The sequence below is a fragment of the Gorilla gorilla genome, chromosome 4 (assembly GCF_029281585.2).
Source record: "Gorilla gorilla gorilla isolate KB3781 chromosome 4, NHGRI_mGorGor1-v2.1_pri, whole genome shotgun sequence".
In the NCBI taxonomy this organism is placed as follows: domain Eukaryota; kingdom Metazoa; phylum Chordata; class Mammalia; order Primates; family Hominidae; genus Gorilla; species Gorilla gorilla.
The window spans coordinates 42,844,065-42,869,464 of record NC_073228.2 but is presented as its reverse complement, the minus strand read 5'-3'; the positions used below and the strand labels follow the sequence as shown (position 1 = coordinate 42,869,464).

The 25,400-nt window shown below is 54.6% G+C and overlaps 3 protein-coding genes across 8 annotated transcripts; 1 reads left to right on the top strand and 2 right to left on the bottom strand.

Moving 5' to 3' along the window:
* On the bottom strand, positions 1 to 24,267 carry GNGT2 (G protein subunit gamma transducin 2). Of its 3 annotated transcripts, none has more exons than XM_063706283.1 (4): positions 24,184 to 24,267; positions 2,563 to 2,672; positions 1,106 to 1,211; positions 1 to 649 (listed from the first exon to the last, which is right to left on the bottom strand). In XM_063706283.1, exons 3-4 carry the CDS (start codon positions 1,187 to 1,189, stop codon positions 524 to 526), a joined length of 210 nt encoding a protein of 69 aa, XP_063562353.1. In that variant the 5' UTR covers positions 1,190 to 1,211; positions 2,563 to 2,672; positions 24,184 to 24,267; the 3' UTR covers positions 1 to 523. The 3 variants fall into 3 exon arrangements, with proteins under 3 accessions (XP_063562353.1, XP_018883996.1, XP_018883997.1); XM_019028451.4 differs by lacking the exon at positions 24,184 to 24,267 and adding an exon at positions 4,118 to 4,217; XM_019028452.4 differs by lacking the exon at positions 24,184 to 24,267 and adding an exon at positions 3,598 to 4,024.
* ABI3 (ABI family member 3) lies at positions 4,439 to 16,784 on the top strand. 2 transcript variants are annotated; one of them, XM_004041415.5, is made up of 8 exons: positions 4,439 to 4,559; positions 10,302 to 10,469; positions 11,509 to 11,685; positions 13,323 to 13,408; positions 13,642 to 13,737; positions 13,953 to 14,110; positions 15,857 to 15,991; positions 16,317 to 16,784. In XM_004041415.5, exons 1-8 carry the CDS (start codon positions 4,443 to 4,445, stop codon positions 16,478 to 16,480), a joined length of 1,101 nt encoding a protein of 366 aa, XP_004041463.4. In that variant the 5' UTR covers positions 4,439 to 4,442; the 3' UTR covers positions 16,481 to 16,784. The 2 variants fall into 2 exon arrangements, with proteins under 2 accessions (XP_004041463.4, XP_018883993.3); XM_019028448.4 differs by having other exon boundaries at positions 15,836 to 15,991.
* PHOSPHO1 (phosphoethanolamine/phosphocholine phosphatase 1) lies at positions 17,924 to 24,323 on the bottom strand. 3 transcript variants are annotated; one of them, XM_055387700.2, is made up of 4 exons: positions 24,184 to 24,323; positions 20,404 to 20,515; positions 19,414 to 19,535; positions 17,924 to 18,893 (listed from the first exon to the last, which is right to left on the bottom strand). In XM_055387700.2, the coding sequence occupies exons 2-4, from the start codon at positions 20,446 to 20,448 to the stop codon at positions 18,011 to 18,013; spliced, it is 1,050 nt and encodes a 349-aa protein (XP_055243675.2). In that variant the 5' UTR covers positions 20,449 to 20,515; positions 24,184 to 24,323; the 3' UTR covers positions 17,924 to 18,010. The 3 variants fall into 3 exon arrangements, with proteins under 3 accessions (XP_055243675.2, XP_004041468.1, XP_063562352.1); XM_004041420.4 differs by lacking the exon at positions 19,414 to 19,535 and having other exon boundaries at positions 17,924 to 18,769; XM_063706282.1 differs by lacking the exon at positions 19,414 to 19,535 and having other exon boundaries at positions 24,184 to 24,213.
* Between the last annotated feature and the right edge of the window lie 1,077 nt (positions 24,324 to 25,400).

Below are 25,400 nucleotides of genomic sequence, written 5' to 3'. Positions count from 1 at the left end.
TCATAACTTCACAAACTCTTGTTGTCATCAGGCCATCTGGGGTGATCTAAATGACTAGGAACAGGACCATAGGGTAGGACATGATATGGAGGGACAGGATCACCCAACCCTGGCCCCCAGCCCAAACTACTCTGGCGTGGAAATGCTTTATTCCTAGGATGAGAGTGGAGGGAAAAGATGGAGGGGTTCCCAGGTGGTGTAAGTGCTTCCTAAGGACTGCCCTCTGGGGTCTCGGGGTATTGCAGGCTCCTCACACCCCACCACCCATGGGGCCAACCGCTCTGCCAGCCACACTGTCCTCAGAGTGTTCCCAGCAAGGTCAGCAGAGACCCAGCAGGTGGAGGAAATAATGGGAGAAAAGAGTTGAAGGTGGGAGTGGGGAATGGGTTCACAATGCATTTGTTCAGGGATCTTTACTCATTCTGTGATGAAGAGAAGGTGACAGTTCACTGGCTCCCTGGGGGTCTAGGAGACTTGGGCTTGGCTGAAGAGGGACAGACACTCAGGGCGGGGCTCCACGCCATCAGCTTATCAGACAGCCACCTTTCTCCTTGAAGGGATTCTTGTCCTCAGGGATGCCTTTGAGAAAAGGATCGTTTCCTGCTTGGGCCTCCACGTACTCTTTGATTTCCTTTCCCGCTTTGGAAATCTGTGAGAACACAAAAAATGTTTTAGGTCGTTGTTACTGTCTCTGGATCCATGATTTGGTCAGTGCCAGAAAAACAGGCTTCTGGGCAGGGCAGAGACAGAGGCCAAAGAGGAGAAAGACACAGAGGACAGACAGGTGTTCTGGGGTGTGAGTTCCTTGATCTGACCCACAACACTGACCCTGACCTTCATGGGCTGCTTGGCCAGAGCCAGCCCAGACACAGGGCTGGACACGCTGAACTCTCCAAGGCCCTGAAGCTCTCTCCTGTGCTCAGGGAGGCTGGCACCTTCACAGGGTCAACCCCAGCCTTTCTCTGCATCCTACCCCATCCCAGAGGTACCTCCTGCTGCTTCTGCGGCCCTGGAACAGTCCCACCACCCTTTCCGGTCACTTCCTCCTTCCCAGGGCTCATCAGGAACAGGAAGGGAAGAGCAGGGACGGGGCGAGGAGGCTCACCGGAATTCTTGTGTTTTTCACTTCTTTCTTCAGCTGCTCCACCTCCATCTTCAACAGGTCCTTCTCGCTGAGATCCTGGGCCATCCTGCCCTAGACAGACCTGATCCTGGAAAGGATTCAGCAGCCAGGATCATAAATCTCATCAGCTCTTCCAGCTCCCTCCACACCTCGACTTCTAGCCATATCCCTCAGTTCAGGCCCCTCATCATTCAACAGATATTCACTCTATCCTTGCATGCCCTGCTTCTTCAAGAGTCTGGGCTCAGGAGGGGAGGAAGCTCCCAGTCTGATGGGGGAGGCACCATTTTTGCCTTTGGATTGTCTGTCTATGGAGGAAATTTGGATTGTCTGTCTATAGAGGCATCTGTCTGTCTCTCTACAGAGGAAACAGAGAAGAAAGAAAAAGGAGTTTCTTTCAGAGAGGAAGATCTGGGAAGCAACGTTATTGTTTCATATAGTGACTCAGAGTTTTCCTCTTTCTCTCCAGGTCCAGCAAGGGAGAGTATACAATAATGGTCAAGAGAAGGGGGTCTTGGCTGGGCGCGGTGGCTCACCCCTATAATCCCAGCACTTTGGGAGGCCAAGGTGGGAGGATCGCTTGAGCCCAGGGGTTCAAGATCAGCCTGGCCAACATGGCGAAACCTCGTCTCTACAAAAGATAGAAAAATTAGCCGGGGTGATGGTGACTGCCTATAAGCGAAGGTTGCAGTGAGCTGAGATCATGCCACTGCACTCCAGCCTCGGTAACAGAGCACAACTGTTTCAAAAAATAAAAAAAGATCCCAGGCACTGTGGCTCATGCCTGTAATCCCAGCACTTTGGGAGGCTGAGACAGGCAGATCACCTGAGGTTGAGGGTTCGAGACTAGCCTCGCCAACATGGTGAAACCCCATCTCTACTAAAAATACAAAAATTAGGCAGGCGTGGTGGCGGGCACCTGTAATCCCAGCTACTCAGCGGGCTGAGGCAGGAGAATCACTTGAACCCAGAAGACGGAGGTTGCAGTGAGCCGAGATCGCACCACTGCACTCCAGCTTAGGTGACAAGAGTGAGACTCCATCTCAAAAAAAAAAAAAAAAAAAAAAAAAAAAGCGACAAGGGGGTCTGGAACTTACCAGACTCCAACTCTGATCCCAGCTCTGCTGCTTCCTTACTGCTTCCTCAGTGTGGCCTTAGGGAAGTCACTCAACCTCTTTGAGTATTAGTTTCCCCAGCTGCAAATGGGTATTAAAAAAACCTACCACATGCAATTATTGTGGGTACTAAGAAAATAATGTCTATAAAATATTATAATATACTACCTGGCACATAATGAACACTTAATACACTTATTATTATCACTAATAATGCTATTGTTATTATTATCACTGCAGGGTTATCAGGAAGGCCTTCCTGGTGCCTAGCCCCAGTGATACTAAGAGTAGATCCCAGCCCAGTGCAACCTCAGCCCCTCTCACCTGCCACAGAAGAGCACACTCTCCAAGTCACTTGTCCTGGACTCAGGTAAGATAGTGTTTGAGCCTCCTAGTTCTTCATCAGCTGAAAATCTTCAGATAAAGCAGATGGCCTGGAAACCAAAATCTCTGATGCCTAAGCTGATCATAGGCTCAAAGTTCTAAGCCCATCACCCGCCTGAGCCTTCAAGCCCTCACTACAGCAGAGCGGAGAGACAGACATTCTCCCCACAAAAACAAACTCGAAAACAGAAGCCACCTTTTCACCACCTTGCCTTGCGTTAGCCTCACTCTTTTGGTGACCTCACTAGCTTAGAGCCCGCAGCGCTTCTATTTCCCCACCTCCACCCTGCAGCCCCACTTATCCCGCTTCGCCTGCTTTCTCCTCCTTCCCTTCCCACCTCTGAGCATGCTCTGAGGCTGTCCTTCCTCCTGAGGCAAGTCCTAGACCGGCCCCTAACCTCCTTAACCAAGATGCTTTGTGTTGCCCATTGGATCCCCACAGTTTCACCTTACGAAGTTCTCCTAGCTCACTCTTCATCCACTCATTCAATAAAAATGTCCTTGCTCACCAAGCTGCGCCACTTAGTACTTGGGGCGTGGCCACCTCTAATGCCTCTGTTCAAGCTTCTCTGCTGCCATGCCTCCCTCTGAGCCCTGAATGTGGGTTCCTGAGCACAGGACCTACATCCTGGTTTTTTTCTTGCTGTCCCCCCAGGACCACCCAAGGGCTATGCCATTTAACAGACATTGAGCTCCTGCTCTGGTTGACACCCATCCGATGACAAGGGACCCGCTGGAGGAGCAAAAGTTAAGGGACCAATATGGTCAATGGGAGGTCCTCTTATTCTCCTGTCTCTAGGATGACAGGCTTGGTGGTGGGAGGGGCAGAGAGGAGGCCCGCCATCCATCCTAACTTCCCTGCTCCAGGACCCAGTCCAACTCTCAGCTGGGAGCTCTAAGAATTTGAAATCGGAACAGGATCCTGGAGGTCGTCTGGTACAACTGTCCTGTTAATGCGTGAACCACAGCCCATACCTCCTAGGCAGGCTCAGTGCTCTGTCCTCCGCTGCTTCCTAAAACCGCAAGTTGATCTGAAATTTGAACCTGGTGCTTCTCAAATCCAAGTCCTTCCTGTTGTCTAATCTGAGTCCCTCACATTACACTTGGTCAATTTCATCTTGTCCTGCCTTCATCCGCACAGAGCGTGTAGGGCAGATCTTCATCACACGCAACCCTTCGCAGGCTTGCTAACACCCCTCTGGGAACCTCTCTGGTCATGTCTTCCCAGTGTCCAACCCTGACCCCTCTTGCTGCCGCATCGGCTGTTTTCTATTTTTGCTGTGCTGCTGCCCCACAGTCCTCTGGTATGACGGATCTCCGTATCCTATCCACCCTCCACTCCCCTGTCCCTTGGTGACTCATCCCTGAGCTTCCCAAGGAAGCCCCCACCCTCTGCCCTTTCCTCCCGCCTTCCATGAGTGGAAAATCCACCTCCGCCCCCTATAGCAGGCCAGCCCCCTTCCTCCCCAGTCTCCGACCCCATCCCCCAACCGACCAGTTTCCTCTCCAGGACCAGGGAGCAATCACAGCTGCCCCGACCTTGGCTTCCTCTGCTGGGTGGGATTGGGGGCTGGGCCCCCAAATGGGCCCCTGGCTTCCCCCTTCCTCTGGGCAGGGGACAGAGAGACACAGGCTCGGGGAGCAGGACTGACTTCCTCTTGTCCCGGAATGAGCATGCCTGCCCTTTGCAAGCAGGTTTGGGTCTCACGCAGAGGAAACCAAAAGCAATAAGAGGGAGGGAAGGCAGAGCAACCAATCAAGGGCAGGGTGAGCCTCAAAACGAGCGGGCTCCCTGGGGAGCCAGACAGAGGCTGGGGGTGATGGCGGAGCTACAGCAGCTGCAGGAGTTTGAGATCCCCACGGGCCGGGAGGCTCTGAGGGGCAACCACAGTGCCCTGCTGCGGGTCGCTGACTACTGCGAGGACAACTATGTGCAGGTAGGTAGAGCGGGCGGAAGCCTGACACCCCAGCCCCTGGAGGGGGGACCCTGAGCCCTGCCCCAAGTGGGGCCCTGGGAGCCATCCTGACAGTGCTTGTCCTGGGTCTTGGCTGAGAAATCCTCCCACTCCAGGCTTCGGCTTCATCCCAGACCCCAATACTTAACCCTGACCCCATACTACCCAAGCCCCCACTGTGCCCCTTCTGTCTCTCAGAGCCTCAGAGATGCCTGGGACAGACAGTGCGATTCCATCCTGTTCTCAAGTGTCACCGCAGGTTCTTCCTTCTGAGTTCTCACGGGTCAATCCAGAGACCCAAAGCCTCCGTCCTCACACAGATGCTGGCGATCATTCTATTTCCAGGCCGGTTCTGGGTGAGGCTTCAGAAGAACTTCCCAAACAGCACAGTGAACCCGAGATGGACAAGGGAAAGGGGTTCTTTCCCTGAGTTTGGGAAAGGGAGAGTGGGGATAAGGCAGAGTAGGCTGGGCTAAAGAGAGGGGATCTCATGCAGAGGCAGGGGGATGGCCCACATGACTGCTGGGAGCAGGCTTCTAGCAAAAGATAGGGAGGTGGCATTGTAGAACAGGTTTTAAATTGTGTGGTTGTCCTGGGGCTGAGAACATAGATTCCTGGATTCAGGGAGGAGAGGCAAGGCAACTTAGCCATGATGGAAATCACTTCTGTTATTTCATTAATCTGTACAACTACCTTGTGAGACATGTATTATAATTCCTATTTTACAGATGTGGAAACAGTAGCTCAGGGAGGTGAGGTGACTTGTCTAAGGCCACACAGCTCCAAACAGCAGAGCCAGGCATTCCTTTTCACTCTTGTTGTCCAGGCTGGAGTGCAATGGCTCGATCTTGGCTCACTACAACCTCCGCCTTCCGGGTTCAAGAAATTCTCCTGCCTCAGCCTCCTGAGTAGCTGGAATTACAGGCATGCACCACCATGCCCGACTAATTTTATATTTTTAGTAGAGACAGGGTTTCGCCATGTTGGTAAGGCTGGTCTCGAACTCCTGACACCTCAGGTGATCCACCCGCCTTGGCCTCCCAAAGTTCTGGGATTACAGGAGTGAGCCACTGTGCCCAGCCAGCCTTTTTTTTTTTTTTTTGACAGGGTCTCCTCTGTCGCCCAGGCTGGAGTGCTGTGGCATGATCATAGCTCATGTAGCTTCACTGCAGCCTTGAACTCCCAGGTTCAAGCAATCCTCCCACCTCAGCCTTCTGAGTAGCTGGGGCTACAGGTGCATGCCACCATGCCTGGCTAATTTTTAAAATTTTTTTGTAAAGACAGGGTCTCCATATGTAGCCCAGGCTGGTCTTGAACTCCTGGCCTCAAGTGATCTGCCCACCTTAGCCTCCCAAAGTGCTGGGATTACAGGCATAAGCCACCACATTTGGGCTTCCCTGAATCCTGATGCCAAGCTCTTTCCTCTCCATCTTTCTGCCTCCCTACACGCTATGTGACTTTACGACAGTTTATTAGCACTCTCTGTCCCCGGTTTCCTCTGCTCCCTGAAGAGCTGCAGACTAACCTTGTTACCCCTTGGGCAAAACTTTATTTTTCTAACCTGTACTAACCAAACTATGAGAACAGGCACAGGGACCTCGTAGCATAGTAAGAATGTTGAAAAAAGAAGTAAATGAGTAACAAGTGCTCATGGGAAATGGCAGATTAAAGAGAGTCAGTAATGACAGCAGTTAAAATGCTCTGGACCCTTCTTTTGGGCCAGGCATGTTACCAGCATGGCCTCCCTTCATCCTCATCTGAAGTCCAGTGAGGCGAGTCCCATTCCCACTTCACAATGAGGAAGCTGAGGTTTGGAAAGGTTAAGTCACTTTCCCAGAAGTCTCCTAGCTAGTGTCAGAGCCTGAATTCAAATGCAGAAATCTGATTCCAGAGCCCACTCCCTATGCCACTAACTGAAAATGCTACTCTGGGTATCATTTCGGTCTGTGTAGATGTTGAGTGACCACCTGCAGATGAGACAGAATGAGGCTTGCAAACCAGCTCATTCTCCTCGCATGGAAAGGCATGTTCCCTCTATGGACAAGGATCCAAGCAGTCCTTTCCATTCCTTCCATAACTTCTGCACACCTCAAAGAGCTTCCACAGGGCTCTCATTTGCACACACAGTGTGCACACACAATTTGGGGTCGCAAAGACCTAAGTCCAATTTCCAGTTCTGCCACCTACCAACTACAGGAACTGTGGCAAGTTTCTCCTCTGATTCTCGTGCCTGCCTTCAGTGGTGGCTCCATGGATTCAATATAAAAATGTATCAAAGCATTCAGCCTAGTGCCAGCCCCTTCAGAAGAGCAGGATAAATGGCAGCTCTTACAATGACCATCATTACCATTCATTGGAAGGATGGATAATAAGAATCAGTTCTAGGGAGGAGAAGCTGTCCTTGCAAAAATATGCAGGGCATGAGAAGCCCTGACCCAAGTTGGAATCCTTGGACTCCTGCTTCCTTCGTGCAGAGTACTAACTACTAGAACACACAACTTGTTACCTTTCTTGGCCTTTCTGAGGATCTTTGTCTAGGCAAATGCCTAGGAAGGTTCTGGATCTCAGAATTGCTGCTACCTAAGGCCTGATTCCCCTACCCTCCATCCCCACCTGCAGCCCCTCTCTCCCCACCTGCAGCCCCTCTCTCCCCACACCACCCAGAAGCTAGGAAACCCATGGGGAATTAGGGAAGGCAGACCAGGGTCACCTGCAGAGTTCTCAGCCAGGGTTGACTGAGTTTACAGACACGGTAATTTGCATGATGAACAAGCACTCAGCCGCAGAGATGGATCTCAGACACTTGTCCCTGCAGACCTAACTTTGGGCTAAGAGCAAAGCCAGGGGTCGGTAGGTGTTCAGGCTGCAGATGCCCAGAGCTGGGCCCAAGCAGACACTTTTCCTGTTTGGGCCAACAATTCCACATGTTCGTTTGGGGAGGAAACTGTACAGAAGAAGGCAGGCAAGCTAAGAAATCTGGGTGGAGATGAAGGAGCAGTCACTGCTCAGTTCTGGGCTTGTTTCCTCATTTAGTAAAGGAAGGTCCTGAACTAAATCAAAATCTGCTATCCTGTCTGGTGTTAATATCCTGGGTTGATTTCTTTGCCCATTCAAGATTCTTGGTGACATATGCTGAGGAGATGTAAGTTTTGTTGCATATGCTAATGAGATGTAAATGACATGCAAATGAGCATCTCTTTCCTGCTGTTGGAAAAGAAAGACAAGGAGGAGAGAGCCATCGCATGGGCTGCCCAGAAGGTTCTGGCTCAGGCTCCATTAGAGGCTCCCAGGTGTCTCTCAGACCTTGCTCTGAGAGTTTGTAGGTCTGTTCTCCACTGACAGGCCCTGAGGGGCACCCGAGGGCTCAAGCAAGGGGACCCCAGTGTGCAGCCTTGCCTGTTGGCCCACTGGCCCTACTCCAGATTCACCCTGGACTTGCCCCCTACCTGCCTTAGAAAGGTACAGGCTAGAGTATGGCAACTCCATGACCCGACCAGAGATGAGGAAGCTGCCCGGGGAACCAAAAGACCGGAGAAGTTTTGCCCTAGCCCCCACTGCCTGATCTGGGACCAACAAAAAAAAAATTTCTTGGCCAGGCGCGGTGGCTCACGCCTGTAATCCCAGCACTTTGGGAGGCCAAGGCAGGCAGATCACCTGAGGTCGGGAGCTGAAGATCAGCCTGACCAGCATGGAGAAACCGCATCTCTACTAAAAATACAAAAAATTAGCTGGGCGTGGTGGTGCATGCCTGTAATCCCAGCTACTCGGAAGGCTGAGGCAGGAGAATCGCTTGAACCCAGGAGGCGGAGGTTGGGGTGAGCTGAGATTGTGCCATTGCACTCCAGCCTGGGCAACAAGAGCGAAACTCTGTCTCGAAAAACAAACAAAAAAAACTTCTTGCCTTCAGCCACTGCCTGCTTACTCCTCCTGCACTGACTGGCAGTGTGACCCTGGCCAGTGCCTGGCACAGTGCCTAGAATACAGTGGGAATGTGCCCAGAGAATGTTTGGGTTCCCATTCGACCTGCTAATTAACTCACGAGTGCATATTTATGAAGAATCTTTTGCGTGTTGGGTGTGATTCCATGACGGGATACAGGATAAAACAGACAAGCTCCCTGCTTTCACGACACTTCCATTTAAGGCAAGGGGGGGTAGATAACGAAAAAAATACATAGAGAATGTTTGATACTGCTAAATACCATGAAGAAAAGAGAACAAGGTAAATATGATAAAGAGGCAGTGAAGGCGTGGGCTGGGGGAAATCTTAGTGTGGTGAAGGAAGGTGTCTCTGAGAAGCTGAGGCCTGCTAATAAGGATTCTGAAAATAAGTACAGCACATGCCAAGGCCCCGAGGCAGAAACAGTTCAGCTTGTTCAGGAACAGAAACCCAACGGCCAATGTGGCTGGAGGGGAGTGTATGAGAGGGGGAGTGGTGAAGTTGGATTAAAGGGGATGAAGGTGAAGAGAAAGGCAGGAGCCAGACCTGGAGGGGCTGTACGTAGGCCACGGTTAGAAGCTTGAATTTTATCCTCAGGGTATTGGAAAGCTATTAGAGGGAATGAATGAATAAAGTCCCTCTGTTCTGGGCCTCAGTTTCCTTATTTGAGTTCCCAGACACCAATCTGCAGACTGGAGCTAAACAGTCACATGGAAAGCTTTTTTTTTTTTGGTTTGATTTTGAGACAGGGTCTCACTCTGTCACGAAGGCTGGAGTGCAGTGATGTGATTTTGGCTCACTGCAACCTCCGCCTCCTGGGTTCAAGTGATTCTCATGCCTCAGCCTCCTGAGTAGCTGGGATTACAGGCAGGCACCACCATGCCTGGCTAATTTTTGTATTTTTAGTAGAGACGAGGTTTTGCCATTGTAGCCAGGCTGGTCTCGAACTCCCGACCTCAAGTGATTTGCCCGCCTGGGCCTCCCAAAGTAGTGGGATTACAGGTGTAAGCCACCGTGCCTGACATGGTTTGTTGTGTTTAAAAATGTCGGCTGGGCACAGTGGCTCACGCCTGTAATCCCAGCAGTTTGGAAGGCTGAGGCGGGCAAATCACCTGAGGTCGGGAGTTTGAGACCAGCCTGACTAACATGGAGAAACCCTGTCTCTACTAAAAAAAAAAAAATTACAAAATAAGCTGGGCGTGGTGGCACATGCCTGTAATCCCAACTACTTGGGAGGCTGAGGCAGGAGAATCGCTTGAACTCGGGAGGCAGGAGAATCGCTTGAACTCAGAAGGCGGAGGTTGTGGTGAGCCGAGATCGCACCACTGCACTCCAGCCTGGGCAACAAGAGCGAAACTCCATCTCAGGAAAAAAAAAAAAAAGAATGTCTGCTCTAGCCAGTGTTGCCTTCCTCTTTCCTTTCTACTATTCACCCCCACTCCAACCCCTAAAAGGACAGCCTGTTACTGAAGTCTTCAGGAGGGTTGTACTATCATCTGTACTCAGTCCTCAGCTTAACCATTTGAGAATGGGTATCTTTCCCTCCCTTTGCATCCATTCCCCAAGGCTGCAGATTCACTTTTTTAAAGTGAATTTAAAGTGATGTTGTAGCAAGTTCCTCTTGCTACAACATCATTCTGCTGGGAGCCATCTCAAACATCTAAGGGTTGCTGCTCTCTCCCAATCCAGCCCCTACTTTCCCTATATCCTCTCCCATCCCACCCCAGCCAGCCAAGGACCCAGTGGAAGATGCTGGCCCTTAGGCCAGGGCTGTGTGTATTTCAGGCCACAGACAAGCGGAAGGCGCTGGAGGAGACCATGGCCTTCACTACCCAGGCACTGGCCAGCGTGGCCTACCAGGTGGGCAACCTGGCCGGGCACACTCTGCGCATGTTGGACCTGCAGGGGGCCGCCCTGCGGCAGGTGGAAGCCCGTGTAAGCACGCTGGGCCAGGTAAGCGGCGTGGGGCGTCGGAAGGCATCTTGTGTCGGGCCTCAACTCTTCAGCCCGACTCAGACATTTTCTACATCAAAAGTTCCTTCCTGCTTTCCTCCATGTCCAAATGCCCAACTCTACAGCAGAAGGTTGGCACTTCCCAAGCTTTTTGGACCTCCTTATCTCTGTGGCTATGCTACAAATTCCCCGAAGGCAGAGCTTTTTCTTTCTCGGAATTATATCCTGGACATGAGAAAGTGTTATCTACCAATCACAGCAGCGCCCTATACAGGAAAGAAGCAAATGAACCCTGTTTGCATCTAAATACAGGCAGTGCCCTCATAAATATCCCAGACGCAGGGTGCTAGCTTGACAAGGTCATCTTCAGCCCTGGAAGCACAGCCACCACCATACAGTATACACCCTCCACCCCGCCACAGTGTTCTAGCGCACACACCCTCCTCCTTCCTTCCTGGATCCTTGACCGAGGAATTGCCCCATAAAGAACATGCACAGACCCAGCCACACATTTGGCCTGGCCTGTACATCACCCACATGTTCAGTGGGTGGGGTGTGTCTTTTCCTCCCCCGCCGCAGACCAGAGTTCCCACCCTTTCGAACTGTAGGCTTTCTCCATGGAACATTCTGAGAGGAAGTCAATTTACTTATTTGTCCCCCAAAGGGGAGAGCTGATCCAGCCACCATTCTCTGCCACCTCCATATTCTCCCCCTCTGCTCCGAAGTCAGCCGGGTGCTTGTCTCCTCCCAGCATCCCCAGGGATGTTGTGTTTTCTCTTTTCCTCCTGTTCCTGCTCAGCTAATAATAACCCGTACTCTCTTTCCACCAGGAAGTTGCTCCAAAGTGGCTCCATCCTTTCCTGCTACTTTTCCCAATTGCTATGTAGCCTGGTGGGGGGCGGGGGGCGGGGGGCAGGGCCCTCTTTTTATAGACCTGGCTGCCTCCCCCCCAAGCCCAGTCTTTATCTTCTTCCTCCTTAGGGGGAAGTGTGCTGGACACAGACCACCCCTCTCTGTCACCTTGAACCCTGTCATGCAGATGGTGAACATGCATATGGAGAAGGTGGCCCGAAGGGAGATCGGCACCTTAGCCACTGTCCAGCGGCTGCCCCCCGGCCAGAAGGTCATCGCCCCAGAGAACCTACCCCCTCTCACGCCCTACTGCAGGAGACCCCTCAACTTTGGCTGCCTGGACGACATTGGCCATGGGATCAAGGTAGAGAGAGGGGCCCTCCTCTTTCCCTCCAACCCACCCTCTCGTGCCTTGTGGCCCCTTTCCCTCCAGAACCCCAGTTCTCCTGCAAGTTTTGTCCCCACTTGCCACTCCTTTCTTTCCCCACTCCCTGAAACCACCACTCTGAGCTCTTCTCCCTCTCCCTAGATTTTGTAATCCCTCCCTCCAAAACTGGTCTGTACCGTCCTCGGAGGATCTGCTGAGTGTGAGATCCTGAGCACCCCTCACCCCCCCGCCCTGCCCCTGTGGGCACCGGGCGTGTGGGAAGGGGAAGAGGGGGAAGGGAGGATGTCAGGGTGTGCATGAGAATGGCTCCCAGCCACATGAGAACAGCAACTTCCTCTGTCTGGGGGTTTGAGGTCACTGCACTAAGCAGTCACCCCAGAGCTGCTGTTGGTGAGAAGAAGCGGGGATACAGCCACACAAAGGGGACTTGGTGAAGGGAGGGGAGCATGGCGCTGGCGTCTTCTCAGCCTATGTCCTTCTGCGAGGTCAGAAAGGGCACGCACTCACACCCGTCCCACCTTCAATTCCTGTCTCCACACCCTAACATTTCTGTATCAAAATGAGCCCCTTGATATCCTTAACTTATCAGCCCCCCTTAAAGGGGAAACGACACTGTCCCCTTCAACCACCAGGCCTCCTCCCCACCAGTAGTTCTCTGTTGTCCAACTTATATTCTTCTTCTTTTTTTTTTTTTTGAGATGGAGTTTCGCTCTTGTTGTCCAGGTTGGAGTGCAATGGCACGATCTTGGCTCACTGCAACTTCCGCCTCCCAGGTTCAAGTGATTCTCCTGCCTCAGCCTCCCAAGTAGCTGGGATTACAGGCGCCCGCCACCATGCCCGGCTAATTTTTTTTTTTTTTTTTGTATTTTTAGTAGAGATGGGGTTTCTCCATGGTGGCCAGGCTGGTCTCGAACTCCTGAACTCAGGTGATCCGCTCGCCTGAGCCACCCAAAGTTCTGGGATTACAGGTGTGAGCCACCACTCCCGGCCCAACTTATATTCTTTGTGCTTCAGCTCAAATCTCTTTTGTCTTGCCGCTGGTGAAGCCCATGAGGTAACACTGTACCCACCCCTTGGGGAAGTCCCATTGGTAACAGCAGTTCCCTCTTTCATGTAGGCGTGCACCCTGTCGTTTGCGCATCCCCTCTAAGTGGCCTGGGTCTTACTCCTCTCTGCCCTAACTCCCCAAAGCCAGTTCCACAAATCTTCGGAAATGAAAGGTGGGACACTTCTAAGTGTGATGTGTCCTCTCTTTTCTCCGCCCCCTCCTCAGCCCGATCAAAGTTAGGGACCACCAAGCCAGGGCCCCAGCTTCCTGGGCTCTGAGATGGTCTGGGGGAGGGACAGGGGTGCTGGGCCCACTCAACCCGCTGTGGCTGTGCAGAGGAAGTGGCTGTGGGCTTTGGTAGAACTGAGTCCCAGAACCCAGGCAATGACAAGGGGGTGGGGTGGGGGAAGTGTAGGAGAGGGGCCTGAGAAGTGGAAGTGGGAACTGGCTATGCCGGGCTCTCCCTCCCGGTTCCCGTCCGCCCCTCCTCCATTTCCTCTTGGGGATGAGGGTGGGGGGAGGCCCCTCACCCCAAATGTAAGCCCTACCTCCCGCTCCCTCGCAGGACCTCAGCACGCAGCTGTCAAGAACAGGCACCCTGTCTCGAAAGAGCATCAAGGCCCCTGCCACACCCGCCTCCGCCACCTTGGGGTGAGGCCTCGCCGCGACGCCAACTAGCCTAACCCTGCCCCGCGCGACCCTGAAACTCTCCTCCCCCAGCCTCGCCACCCACCCCTGGTGCCCCCGGGTGCTCAGGCCGTCATGCTGGATGCCTGGCGCCAAACCTCCCCCTCGGCCACCTGCCCTTCCTGCTCGCACCCGACCCCTGCTGGCCAGAAGCCTTCCTCCTTCCTCCTAATACCCACTCCCTGCCCCCCCGCCAGGAGACCACCCCGGATTCCCGAGCCAGTGCACCTGCCGGTGGTGCCCGACGGCAGACTCTCCGCCGCCTCCTCTGCCTCTTCCCTGGCCTCGGCCGGGTGAGACCTACAAGCCCACGTGGGTGGGTGGGGGGTGGGAAGTGGCTTTTGAGAGGGGCCACCTGCCAGTGGTCATAGTGACTCCTGGGCTTGAAAGGACCCAGTTACTCCTGGGTCACACGTGCAGGGCTGGGGTCAGGATTGGAGGGGTGGGGCCAGTTGGGGATGCTGCATTAGGGAAGGCGTGTCCGCCAACCGGGCTCTCTGGTGTTCAGCAGCGCCGAAGGTGTCGGTGGGGCCCCCACGCCCAAGGGGCAGGCAGCACCTCCAGCCCCACCTCTCCCCAGCTCCTTGGACCCACCTCCTCCACCAGCAGCCGTCGAGGTGTTCCAGCGGCCTCCCACGCTGGAGGAGTTGTCCCCACCCCCACCGGGTAAGGAGGTCCACCCTCTTCTTCCCAACCGTGGGGTCGCTTTTCCGCCTCCTGCCACTCCCCAGCCCACCTCTCTTGGATCTGCCCCGGCCAGCCTCAGTGAATGCCTCCTCCAAGGAGCGCAGCACAGGGGCGAAAGGAGACAGAGGAAGTGAACTAACATAACTTAGCGCCTGCTGTATACCAGACCCTGTGTTCGAAGATTCTCATCCATTTTCTCATTTGAACTTAATCCTGGCCGGGCGCGGTGGCTCACCCCTGTAATCCCAGCAGTTTGGGAGGCCGAGGCGCGCGGATCACCTGAGGTCGGGAGTTCGAGACCAGCCTGACCAAAATGGAGAAATCCGGTCTCTACTAAAAATACAAAATTGGCCGGGCGTGGCGGCGCAAGCCTGTAATCCCAGCTACTCGGGAGGCTGAGGCAGGAGAATCGCTTGAACCTGGGAGGCGGAGTTTGCAGTGAGCCGAGATCGCGCCATTGCACTCCAGCCTGGGCAACAAGAGCGAAACTCCATCTCAAAATAATAATAACAATAATAATAATAATAAACTTAATCCTAAGGGCCAGGCGGGGTGGCTCACGGCCGTAATCCCAGCACTTTGGGGGGCTGTGGAGGGCGAATCACTTGAGGTCAGGAGTTCGAGACCAACCTGGCCAACATGACTAAAAATACAAAAATTAGCCTGGCGTGGTGGCGCGTGCCTGTAATTCCAGCTACTCAGGAGGCTGAGGCAGGAGGATCACTTGAACCCAGGAGGCAGAGGCTGCAGTGAGCCGAGATCACCACACTGCACTCCAGCCTGGGTGACAGAGGGAGATTCCCTCTCAAAAAAATAAAATAAAGGCCGGGTGCGGTGGCTCATGCCTGTAATCCCAGCACTTTGGGAGGCTGAGGTGGGCAGATCACGAGGTCAGGAGATCGAGACCATCCTGGCTGACACAGTGAAACCCCGTCTCTACCAAAAATACAAAAAAATTAGCCGGGCGTGGTGGCGGGCGCCTGTAGTCCCAGCTACTCGGGAGGCTGGGGCAGGAGAATGGCGTGAACCTGGGAGGTGGGGCTTGCAGTGAGCCGAGATCGTGCCACTGCAATCCAGCCTGGGCGACACAGCGAGACTCAGTCTCAAAAAAAAAAAATAAATAAATAAACTTAATCCTGAGAGGGTCTTTACCACTCTCCGTTAACAGATGAAGCCACTGACGCTGAGGTTCAGTGACTTGCCCAAGAGCCACCCAGCTAATAAGAGGCAGAGTCTGACCATCCTCTACTGCTGGATCTTTCAGGGTTTACTGAGCACTTACTATGTGCTAGCAGCACTGTGGGAAGACCAGGACAGGAGAGGGCTGGAGGAAGATTGCATGAAATGGGTGCATTCTTTTTTTCTTTTGAGATGGAGTCTCACTCTGTCATCCAGGCTGGATGGAGTGTGTTGGCAAGATCTCAGCTCACTGCAACCTCCACCTCCTGGGTTAAGCCATTCTCCTGCCTCAGTCTCCCAAGTAGCTGGAATTACAGGCATGTGCCACCATGCCTGGCTAATTTTTGTATTTTTAGTAGAGACACGGTTTCACCATGTTGGCCAGGCTGGTCTCGAACTCCTGACCTCAGGTGATCTGCCCGCCTTGGCCTCCCAACATGCCTGGCTGAGATGGGTGGATTCTGGGGTCCAGCTCTTGAGCAGTTCCCTGACACACTGAAGGAGCTTCCTGTGCCACACTTACAGGCTTTCTGCTTTTCCCCCAAGACGAAGAGCTGCCCCTGCCACTGGACCTGCCTCCTCCTCCACCCCTGGATGGAGATGAATTGGGGCTGCCTCCACCCCCACCAGGATTTGGGCCTGATGAGCCCAGCTGGGTGCCTGCCTCATACTTGGAGAAAGGTACCTGACTTCTGGGACTGAGGGGCACCGGATCCCACTTCCTCTGTTGCCCTGATCCCCATTCTCCTCCCTCTGCAAAGGTGTGAATCTATCCCCCGGGCCCCCCACACAATTTTTCTGACGAACTGACAGAACTGGGGAGAGGGCAGCTGGCCTGGTATTAAATATTAACTAAGCTGGGGAGGGGTCCTGAAGGCTTGCAAGAAGGCTCCCAAGATGGCCCCTAGAGTCTAGTACTTGAGACCGTGCATCCCCATGGTGGTGGGGGTGAGGGGGAGAGGGCAAGAGGCATTATCTCACGGCACCCTCTTCTCTTGCCCTGCAGTGGTGACACTGTACCCATACACCAGCCAGAAGGACAATGAGCTCTCCTTCTCTGAGGGCACTGTCATCTGTGTCACTCGCCGCTACTCCGATGGCTGGTGCGAGGGCGTCAGCTCAGAGGGGACTGGATTCTTCCCTGGGAACTATGTGGAGCCCAGCTGCTGACAGCCCAGGGCTCTCTGGGCAGCTGATGTCTGCACTGAGTGGGTTTCATGAGCCCCAAGCCAAAACCAGCTCCAGTCACAGCTGGACTGGGTCTGCCCACCTCTTGGGCTGTGAGCTGTGTTCTGTCCCTCCTCCCATCGGAGGGAGAAGGGGTCCTGGGGAGAGAGAATTTATCCAGAGGCCTGCTGCAGATGGGGAAGAGCTGGAAACCAAGAAGTTCGTCAACAGAGGACCCCTACTCCATGCAGGACAGGGTCTCCTGCTGCAAGTCCCAATTCTGAATAAAACAGATGATGTCCTGTGACTGCCCCACAGAGATAAGGGGCCAGGAGGGATTGAAAGGCATCCCAGTTCTAAGGCTGCTGCTAATTACAGCCCCCAACCTCCAACCCACCAGCTGACCCAGAAGCAGCATCTTCCCATTTCCTCAGTACCCACAAAGTGCAGCCCACATTGGACCCCAGACACCCCTCTGCAGCCATTGACTGCAACTTGTTCTTTTGCCCATTGCTTGCTGTGTGTGTGGTGTGTTCATATGTGGCTGGGCACTTGCCCAAGAGTGGGAACGATCTCCGTGACTTAAGCGGGGCTCTCCGAGAGCACCTCACTGTCAACTCTGAGACTGTCGCGAGAGAGATCTCAGTCATTTCTTCCCCCTTCACCTCCTTTATAGTTGTAAAACACCAGAGGAAGGAGGGGCTTGGGTTTCGCTGGTTCTGCTTAAAAACATGGCTTTCTGTTCCATGGGGGGTGGGGGGGGATGCGTGGAAGGCCCAGCCCGCGAGGGTGACTTTGGTGAAGTCCCTGGTCTCTTGCTGCATAGACGAGGCTGGGATGCAAGGAGACACCGTCACTCTCTGCGAGGTTACTGGCTGTCCGGACCCGAGCCGGACGGTGCGCTACCTCGTACCACCACCAGGAGGCGATTGTTCCCTCTGGCTTTTCCTTTGGGGGTGCTAGAAGGGAGTGCGGGGGTCGGGAGGCAAGAGAGTGTGGACAGCACAGAAATAGTGTGGGGTCGCGGTGGGTGAAGCAAGATCGCAAAGGCCTGGGGCCATAGGTGGAGACCCTCTTCTGCCTCTGTGGGGAGTTCTCGCGGCCAGGAGAATTTCAGGATCCTGGGTTCCCTCCACAGTAGACTGGAGGAGGGGCGGTCACGCAGCCCGAGGCAACAGTTACAGCGGCGGGAGATGTTCCTTCTCTCACCTGCCGGGGAGCCCCTTCCTCCCAGTTGGGAGGACCAGGAAATACTGCTGCCTTCCAAGGTTTGCGCGCCACCCCGCGATGGGTCAGACTCCAGAACTCAACCGTGCACAGTGGAGTGGGGGAGGCAGCCGAGGTGGGTTAACTGCATAGATAGGGACGGCTCTGAGCCCCCTTCCCCAAGCCCCCAAATACGAGATTCCAGAAATTCCCAGAGGGACATAACAAAGCCAAAGGGAAAAGGGAGTAGTAAAGCTGTCTTTGCCGAATCTCCCTTCCTCGCCCCCTCCGCCGTTGGCCCGGGTACCCCCCTGCAGGCGGCCAGACTCAGCACGACTTCAGCACCTGTTGCAGGTGGAGGCGCACATCTGCAGCCGTTTCCCAGGGCACCACGCTGGCGCGGAACGAGCTGGGCTCGGCCTTCTGGGCCTCCTGAATGAGGCGGTGCATGGGGTAGCCGCGGCGCGGGAAGGCCACGTCGCCGCCCGCCAGCAGCCCCATGGGGCAGAAGTCGTTGGCGCCGTCGCCCACGTAGAAGAGGCGCTCGAAGTGCACGCCGTCGTGGGCCCGCTCGCGCAGGTAGTCGCTGAGCACCTTGTGCTTGCACATGTTGGCGGGGCAGCGCGCGCAGCTGTGTGTGTGGAACGGCCGCAGAGCCAGCAGTCCCCGCGCATCCGGCCCCGACGGGTTGCTGAGGATGCGGCGGAACAGGCTGTGGTGGCCGGCGGCGCGCAGCGCGCTCTCCACGCCAAAGGTGTTGGCATCGGAGATGAGAATCACCTCGAAGCAGGCGCCCTGTTTTGCCACAAACTGCAGCAGATCGCTCATGCCTGGCGACAAAGGGATGGCTTCGTAGATGGCGCTCAGGTCCCGCGGCCGCACGCCCTGTTCGCCCAGGTACTTGAAGACGCGCTGCATGTACTCGTTGTAGAAGCCCTCGCGGTAGGTGGCTCGCAGGCTCTCCGGGAGCCGCTGGCCCGGCGCGGCGCGCACGATCGAATCGTCGCTGTTTTCGTCCACGATAGTCTCGTCGAAGTCGAAGGTCAGGAGGAAGCGCGGCGCGCCCTGCGCGGCCATCCTGCCGTCCTGGGAGCAGGGGGGAGAGCAGCAGGAGGAGGAGGAGGGGGCAAGCGAGAGGGGGCGCGGCAGGAGCCCGCCCGGGAGAGGCTGGTTAGCGGGCCACGGCCAGAGGCGCTGGCACATCCAAGACCTGAGGAGGACCCAAGTCTGGTTAAGCTGGGAGGAGTACCCAATGCCACCACCTCTATCCCCAGCCTTCCCTGACTACTCCAGTGGCACCTCTTAGTTAACTGCAGTGGGGTTTATGCCCAGAGGGCTTCTCAGCACCTGTTTCCCCTACTCTCATCGAGGGCCAATGGGGCTTAACAAGGGTCAAAAGAAGGGAAGAGCAGCTTCCAAGGATCACCACTTTGGGGAGGTTTCTGGACTGGACTGTTTTGGAGACTTCCAGTGGCCCCTGTTGTTGGTGTGGATCAAGAAAGGGTGGTGGGAACTCTCCCCTCCCTCATTGCCTGAGGTAGAGTCAAGGGAAACCACCCATCCACCCAACTGGACCAGTTTCCTCATTCTCCTTTTGGGCCATGGGGAATCTATGGCTCTCTGGGAGCTGCTTCTAGCCCAATGGCACTGAACAGGGGTCTAGGGATGGGGCACAGCTTCTTCAGGGAGTTTTAGGGCCCTGTGCTGACAGCTCATCACTAATCACTTGCCAATTCCCCAGGAGGAACGTGTCAGCAGGTGGGGTTTCTGCCAGAGTCCGAAGCAAGCGGGCAGCAGGAGAAGCAGTGGGGCTTGGGGAGGTAAGAGCCTCCCGCACCAGGCCACAACACACCTGGGAGACAGGTAAGGGAGAAGAGAAGAGAGCAGCAGTGGCTGAAAAGGCAGAGGAGTGGGAGGGGCCAGGTAGTGGGGACTTGGGGGGTGTGGAGGAGAGGGCTGAGAGGAGGTCATTCTAGGGGATCTTGGAGACAGACTGCTGGACAGGAAGACAGAGTAGGGGTAGGGATAAGGGAGTTCCAGGAAGCGGAGACCTTGGGCCAGATTCTTGTTGGAGGGGAGGGTGGTAGGCAGCATGGGAGAGGACAGAGGACAAGAGGGGCATGTCTGGGCACAAGGAAAGGCAAGCAATGGAGGCAGCAAGAGCCCTCGGCAGCAAGTTTCCATCACCTTTGCCTGCCAGTGTGTGAGAGGCGCAGAGGGGCAGTGAGCAGGTGACATGCAGCTTCCAGATACCCACACACTGCTTTTCTCCTGCCCAGCTCCCACCCCAGTTAATTGAGATGGGATTGTTTCTCTTTCTGGTTTCTTCCTAAGCCCCTCTCTCATATTCCTGGCATGCTTATGGCCTGGCACACCTTGTGAAACAGAAACCCAAGCTCCTCATTTCAGAGCTGGGATTTAGATTGGCTATCTGCCTCCCTAACCAAGCTGTCCCTTCCACCTCATCCCTAGAGTCACCCTCTGGTCTCGTCAACATCCAGTGGGCATTTCAGTAGCCCAGGATCCTTCAAATTGCAGATATAAAGCATCAGGACCCCACACCTGGGATGGAAGCTTCTAGGAATTAATGAAGCCCCAGTAGAGGTGATGGTAAACCTAAAACGGGCTGGATAGGGCCTCTCCCAAGGCCCTATGGAAAGGTGATGGAAAACTGGGGGCTGAGGCCTCATCCTAGGAGACCCCTGGAGGGACCCACTTACCCTAGATAGGCAGCGGAGGCCAGAAACTGGAAAACAGCCACTCATTGTCGGTGCATTACCGTGAGCACCACCTGTAGGGACTCTGTTGGCCTCCAGCCGTCGTCACACGTTCCTGACAACCACAAAAGTTCATTTGAGGGTGCCCAGTCAGCTGCCTTTGCTTCCACCAGGAATACCCACCTGGCCCTGGTCCTTCTGCTGAGCTACAGGAGGCATTCCCAGGGTCTTAGCAAAAACAACCCCTCAAATAGGCCCAGTACCTACAACTCTAGAGAGGTTTCAGATGGTACTGGAGACCCAGAGAAATTAACTGACTTTCCCAAAAGTCACCCACTGTTAAATGGCAGACAGATCTCAAACCCACATCTGAGCCTGAGTCTAGTGTTTTTTCTCTAGTATCATCATTGTCCCTTAAATGTGTTTGACACATCATAGTTTACAAATCACCTTCACTCATATCCTCTCACTACTCATCAGTCATGAATTCAGCCAATGAGAAGGGCTCAGAGAGGTTAACTAACCAGCCATGCTGTTTACATGGGGCATAGACTGCTTCATGAACGCTTGACTGCAGCTTTGCCTTCCTCATGCCCTCAAAAAGGAAGGAGCTGACCAAAGCTTACTATACCATAGCTGGGGTCTGGGACCCCCAGCCAGGTCTCACAGATGATCTGGGAATGGCCTCCCTGTTGCTCTCAGGGGTCCGGCAGTCACACAGAAGAGTCAGGTTGAAATCTCGGCAAGACTTTGGTGTGGCTTTGGGAACTGGGTTTAACCTCTTGGGGACTTCACCAAGACAGTGGCAAAGGACACCACCTACAGCTTCCAGTGCCTCTCTACTCTCCCACCTGTGCTCCTGGGGTTGAATGAGACCAGAAGCAGCTGGGACAAGATTTGGAAAGATAAAGAGAGCCAGGAGACAAGACCTTGAGAGAAGCAGAGGTCTGGCTGGCTGCTGCCCTCTGGTGGTGACAATGGTGACACTGTAAACCCCTCTGTCAAGGTGACACTCTCCCCTGACTATTCAGGAGGGAGAAGCAATTGCCCCAGGACAGAGACGGGGACATCCCAGGAGCAGAGTACAGGCTCTAGCAATATCCATCTTGCGGTACTCCCTCCCTCACAACAACCAGACCACACATGTGTTAAATCCTTCTGCAGGGATGGAATGCGGCTCTCAGTTTTTTCCAAGAACTTCTAATCTAGGAATTAGGAGAGGTGGTCAAAGCTGAATGAAGCAGTGGGCAAAGAGAGGGTGAGGGATGGGAGAGAAGACAGGTCAAGGAGGAGGTGGGAGAGAAGGGGAGGGTTGCATGAGGGACAAGGAAATGGCATGGGTTGGAGCTGTCCCCAGTCCCTATCTGGAGGGACTTCCAACCTTCCAGATTCCCAGCTGATATCACATGTCCAACCTCAGCCAGGCGATTTATAAGAGAAAGGTCAGGGATGCCGCTCCCCTTGTAAAAGCAAACATGCAGCATCTGGAGAAGCAAGGGGTAGATACAAAGATTCCAAGGAGTCACCAACAGCTACCCAGAGACCAGCTTTCATCCTATAGAGAAGGGTCTCATTACTTTGCTCTTCCTTCCTTCCTTCCTGTCTCTCTCCTTCCTTCCTTCCTTCCTCCCTCCTTCCTTCCTTCCTCCCTCCTTCCTTCCTTCCTTTTTTCTATTCTATCGATCATTAATTATGGTCAAAACTTCTCATTTTTTCAGCCAGGCAGGGTGGCTTAAGCCTGTAATCCCAACACTTTGGGAGGCGAGGCAGGCAGATCACTTAAGTCTAGGAGTTTGAGACCAGACTGGGTGACATGGCAAAACCCTGTCTCTTTAAAAACAAAAATTAAGGCCGGGCATGGTGGCTCATGCCTGTAATCTCAGCACTTTGGGAGGCCGAGGCAGGCGAATCATGAGGTCAGGAGATCGAGACCATCCTGGCTAACATGGTGAAACCCTGTCTCTACTAAAAATACAAAAAATTAGCTGGGTGTGGTGGCGGGCGCCTGTAGTCCCAGCTACTCAGGAGGCTGAGGCAGGAGAATGGCATGAACCCGGGAGGCGGAACTTGCAGTGAGCCAAGATTGTGCCATTGCATTCCAGCCTGGGCGACAGTGAGACTCCGTCTCAAAAAAAAAAAAAAATTAGCTGGGTATGGTAGCTTGTGCCCATAGTACCAGCTGCTTGGGAGGCTGAGGCACGAGGATCACTTGAACCCAGGAGACAGAGGTTGCAGTGAGCTGTAATGGTACCACTGCACTCCAGCCTGGGTGACAGAGGGAGTAACCCCATCCCCAACACACACACACACACACACAACTCCTCATTTCTCATCATAAAATACAGTTACATTTTTCTGCTAATAATAATATCTAGGGGATTCAGTTGAACACTTATTGTTTGGTGAGTTGCCCTTGTTTCTTTCAGTCTCCAAGGCAGAAAGTCAGGCATCTTGGGTTTCTTCCCCAGAAAACTGAGAAGGCCATGCTGTGACACCTCGTCCCCACCCCACAGGAGTCAGAGGAACCCATTCCCCAGTTGGAATTTGGCTCCTGTGATGCTCCAAAAGGTCTCTCACCTCTGACACCTTTGTTCTGAGTCATCAAATCCTTTTGTGGTCACCGAACAGAGTCCCTCAGAGTAGGGGGCAGGATCTGAGCTTCTCTCACAGGCCAGAGCAGGGAGAAGGGCTTCTGGGGGGTTGCAGGGAGTCCATATTCTAGTCCCACCTAAAAGCAGTGCCTGCCTCCTTAATTCTGCACCGGGTCACAGATCCCTGCCTGCTTCTCCCGCCTTTCACACAAATGCTCTTAGATTAAATCTGTGGGAAGGGGGTGGGAGGGAAACAGGCCCCTCTCTGATATAGGCCCTAAGTTTCAAATTCCCCTCTTACTGGGCAGATGGAGTTCCTAGAAAAGTTTTGGGATAGTTTTCCAAAGGAAACGTGCAGAATGAGGATGGGCAGGCGAGGACTCCAGAAAGACCACAGTAACAAGCCCTCTCTGTCCAAAAACAAGTCTCCTTGTATCAATCACTAGAAATCAGATCCAACAACTAAGCTAGAATTCCCTCCTTTCCCAGACAGTGCTCCCAAACATGACCATCTTCCTTGCTCACCACGCCCGAGCAGCAGATAGGAAAAACAGAGGCCCAGAGAGGTCAAGCTAACATCCTAGGGGTCACACAGCATCGGAACCGCGATTAGAACTCAGGAGTCTCTGGCGCCTCTTAGGAAAATTGCAGCTGGAGCTCCCCCCTTGGCTCTGGAGACTCCAGTGGGCAGGGAGCTTGCGGTCCTGACCAGCTGGCGGTGGTGGCCCTGCGCCCTGGTGCCAGGGAGGCGTCTGGGTCTAGCAGTCACCTCTGGGCACTCCCTGGGTGGGAGGACAAGCTGGGAGGGGATCCTAGGGGCAGGGGCAGGGAGGTGGCAGCTGCCGGTAGGGTTGGGGGAGAGATATTTTTAGAGGTGACTAGGAAGCCAGCACTCTGGCGCACCCCCAGCTGGCGGGCGCTGGGCTCCAATGCGGGCGGGGGGTGCGCGGCTCGGGGAGGGGTATTGTGGGTGGCAGGGAGCAAGGGGACACCAATTCCTTGGCTTTGCCAGAGTCGGGGACGGAGGGATACCCCAGCACTATGTTCCTGGGTAGGAGAGAGAAGGGGACTCACTCCTGAGCTCCAGAACTCCCCCAGTGCCACGCGCGTGAAGGAGCGCCTTCAAACTCCACAGCCCCCACCCCGCGCCGGGACCCCAGCCCTCCCCTATCTCCCGGAGCCCAGGACTCACGTGGGGGCGGCGGCAGCAGAGGTCTGTCCCGGCTGAGTTTGGAGTGTAAGAAGTGGGGAAGGGGGCTAGCTGAGGTATTGGGGCGCAGGATGGAGCAAGGGGTGCTTACGGGAATTGGAGGGGACGCGGTGTCTTATCCACCCCCGGATTTCTGGGCTCCGGCTCACGAGTCCCTCCAGTCCCGAGGGACTGAGGATGATGTGCGTCTGAGCCGTCCCCTCCACTTGCCCCTCATCCCCCCCGGGCAGCCGCCGCGTCCCCTTTAAATGCCCGGGAGCCGGAGCCGGAGCCGGAGCCGCGGCCGGCGCTGCGGCTGCTGCAGCAGCGGAGCCCACCGCAGTCCCCACACGTCACAAGCGACTGTCCAATCACAGCGGCGCCGGCGCACATCAAAGGGGCGGGCTGCCCGAGGCCACGCCTCCCTCCTGCCCCGGAGGCTCCGGGAGCGCCAGCTAAAGTGGGATTAGGCTCTCGGGGAAAGGGTAGCAGGGTGGGGATGGAGCGCTGCCCTTCCGAGGAACGTGGGTGGGGGCACCCTCACTAGAGCGGCTGTGGACATACGCTAAATCCCTGCCTACACACCCAAAATTGCTAGGGCTGTGGACTTTCTCATCCGCCGCCTCCAGGGCTCCGGTTCTTGAGATTTGCAGAAGTGCACCTCCACCTCCTGCCCATTCCGCTCTCGCGTCCTAAACCCAGTGGGAGGCACGGGATGACCCAGCCCTCGGGACCTTTTTCCCCAGATTATAGGTTACTGAGGATTGCGGGGGTTGGCGGGAGGAATGACTCCCCACCCCCACCCCCGCCCGTAAAGTTGGTGGAGCGGGTGGTGACAGACAGTTTGCCCCTTTTGCAGATGGCCCTGTAAATAAAAAACGCACTTTCTCCCCTGCTTCCTAAGAGTGTGTTTCTCCCCCACCCTAATCTCCTCCTTTTGGCCCTCAAAGCCTGCTAGTGAAGAGAAGGAGAGAAGATTGTGTTTCGAGAGGAAAGACGTGAAACTAGTATTTGCTGAGAACATACTATGAACCGGGCTATTCGAGCTAGGTCGCTGCGTTTATGGCTGAATGTTCACAACACTCGAGAAATTATTTGCCTAGCCGTTCAAACCCGGACACACCTGACTCCATTGGGTCACAAAGGGGTGTGTAGGTGGGGAGAATGCACTTTGGCAGGCCAAGGTGGGAGGATCGCTTGAGCTCCGGAGTTCGAGACCA

Excerpts from the sequence above, each read along its gene's own strand:
- PHOSPHO1 (XM_055387700.2), bottom strand. The coding sequence starts at position 20,448 with ATGAGTGGCTGTTTTCCAGTTTCTGGCCTCCGCTGCCTATCTAGG. Across the intron at positions 19,536-20,403 it reads GCCTCCGCTGCCTATCTAGG|GTGTGTTGTGGCCTGGTGCG; the intron begins GTAAGTGGGTCC and ends CCTGTCTCCCAG. Across the intron at positions 18,894-19,413 it reads ACGTTCCTCCTGGGGAATTG|GTCTTGGATGTGCCAGCGCC; the intron begins GCAAGTGATTAG and ends GGTCCTCCTCAG.
- ABI3 (XM_019028448.4), top strand. The coding sequence starts at position 4,443 with ATGGCGGAGCTACAGCAGCTGCAGGAGTTTGAGATCCCCACGGGCCGG. Across the intron at positions 10,470-11,508 it reads GTGTAAGCACGCTGGGCCAG|ATGGTGAACATGCATATGGA; the intron begins GTAAGCGGCGTG and ends CCTGTCATGCAG. Across the intron at positions 15,992-16,316 it reads TGCCTCATACTTGGAGAAAG|TGGTGACACTGTACCCATAC; the intron begins GTACCTGACTTC and ends CTTGCCCTGCAG.
- GNGT2 (XM_063706283.1), bottom strand. The coding sequence starts at position 1,189 with ATGGCCCAGGATCTCAGCGAGAAGGACCTGTTGAAGATGGAGGTGGAG. Across the intron at positions 650-1,105 it reads TGAAAAACACAAGAATTCCG|ATTTCCAAAGCGGGAAAGGA; the intron begins GTGAGCCTCCTC and ends GTGTTCTCACAG.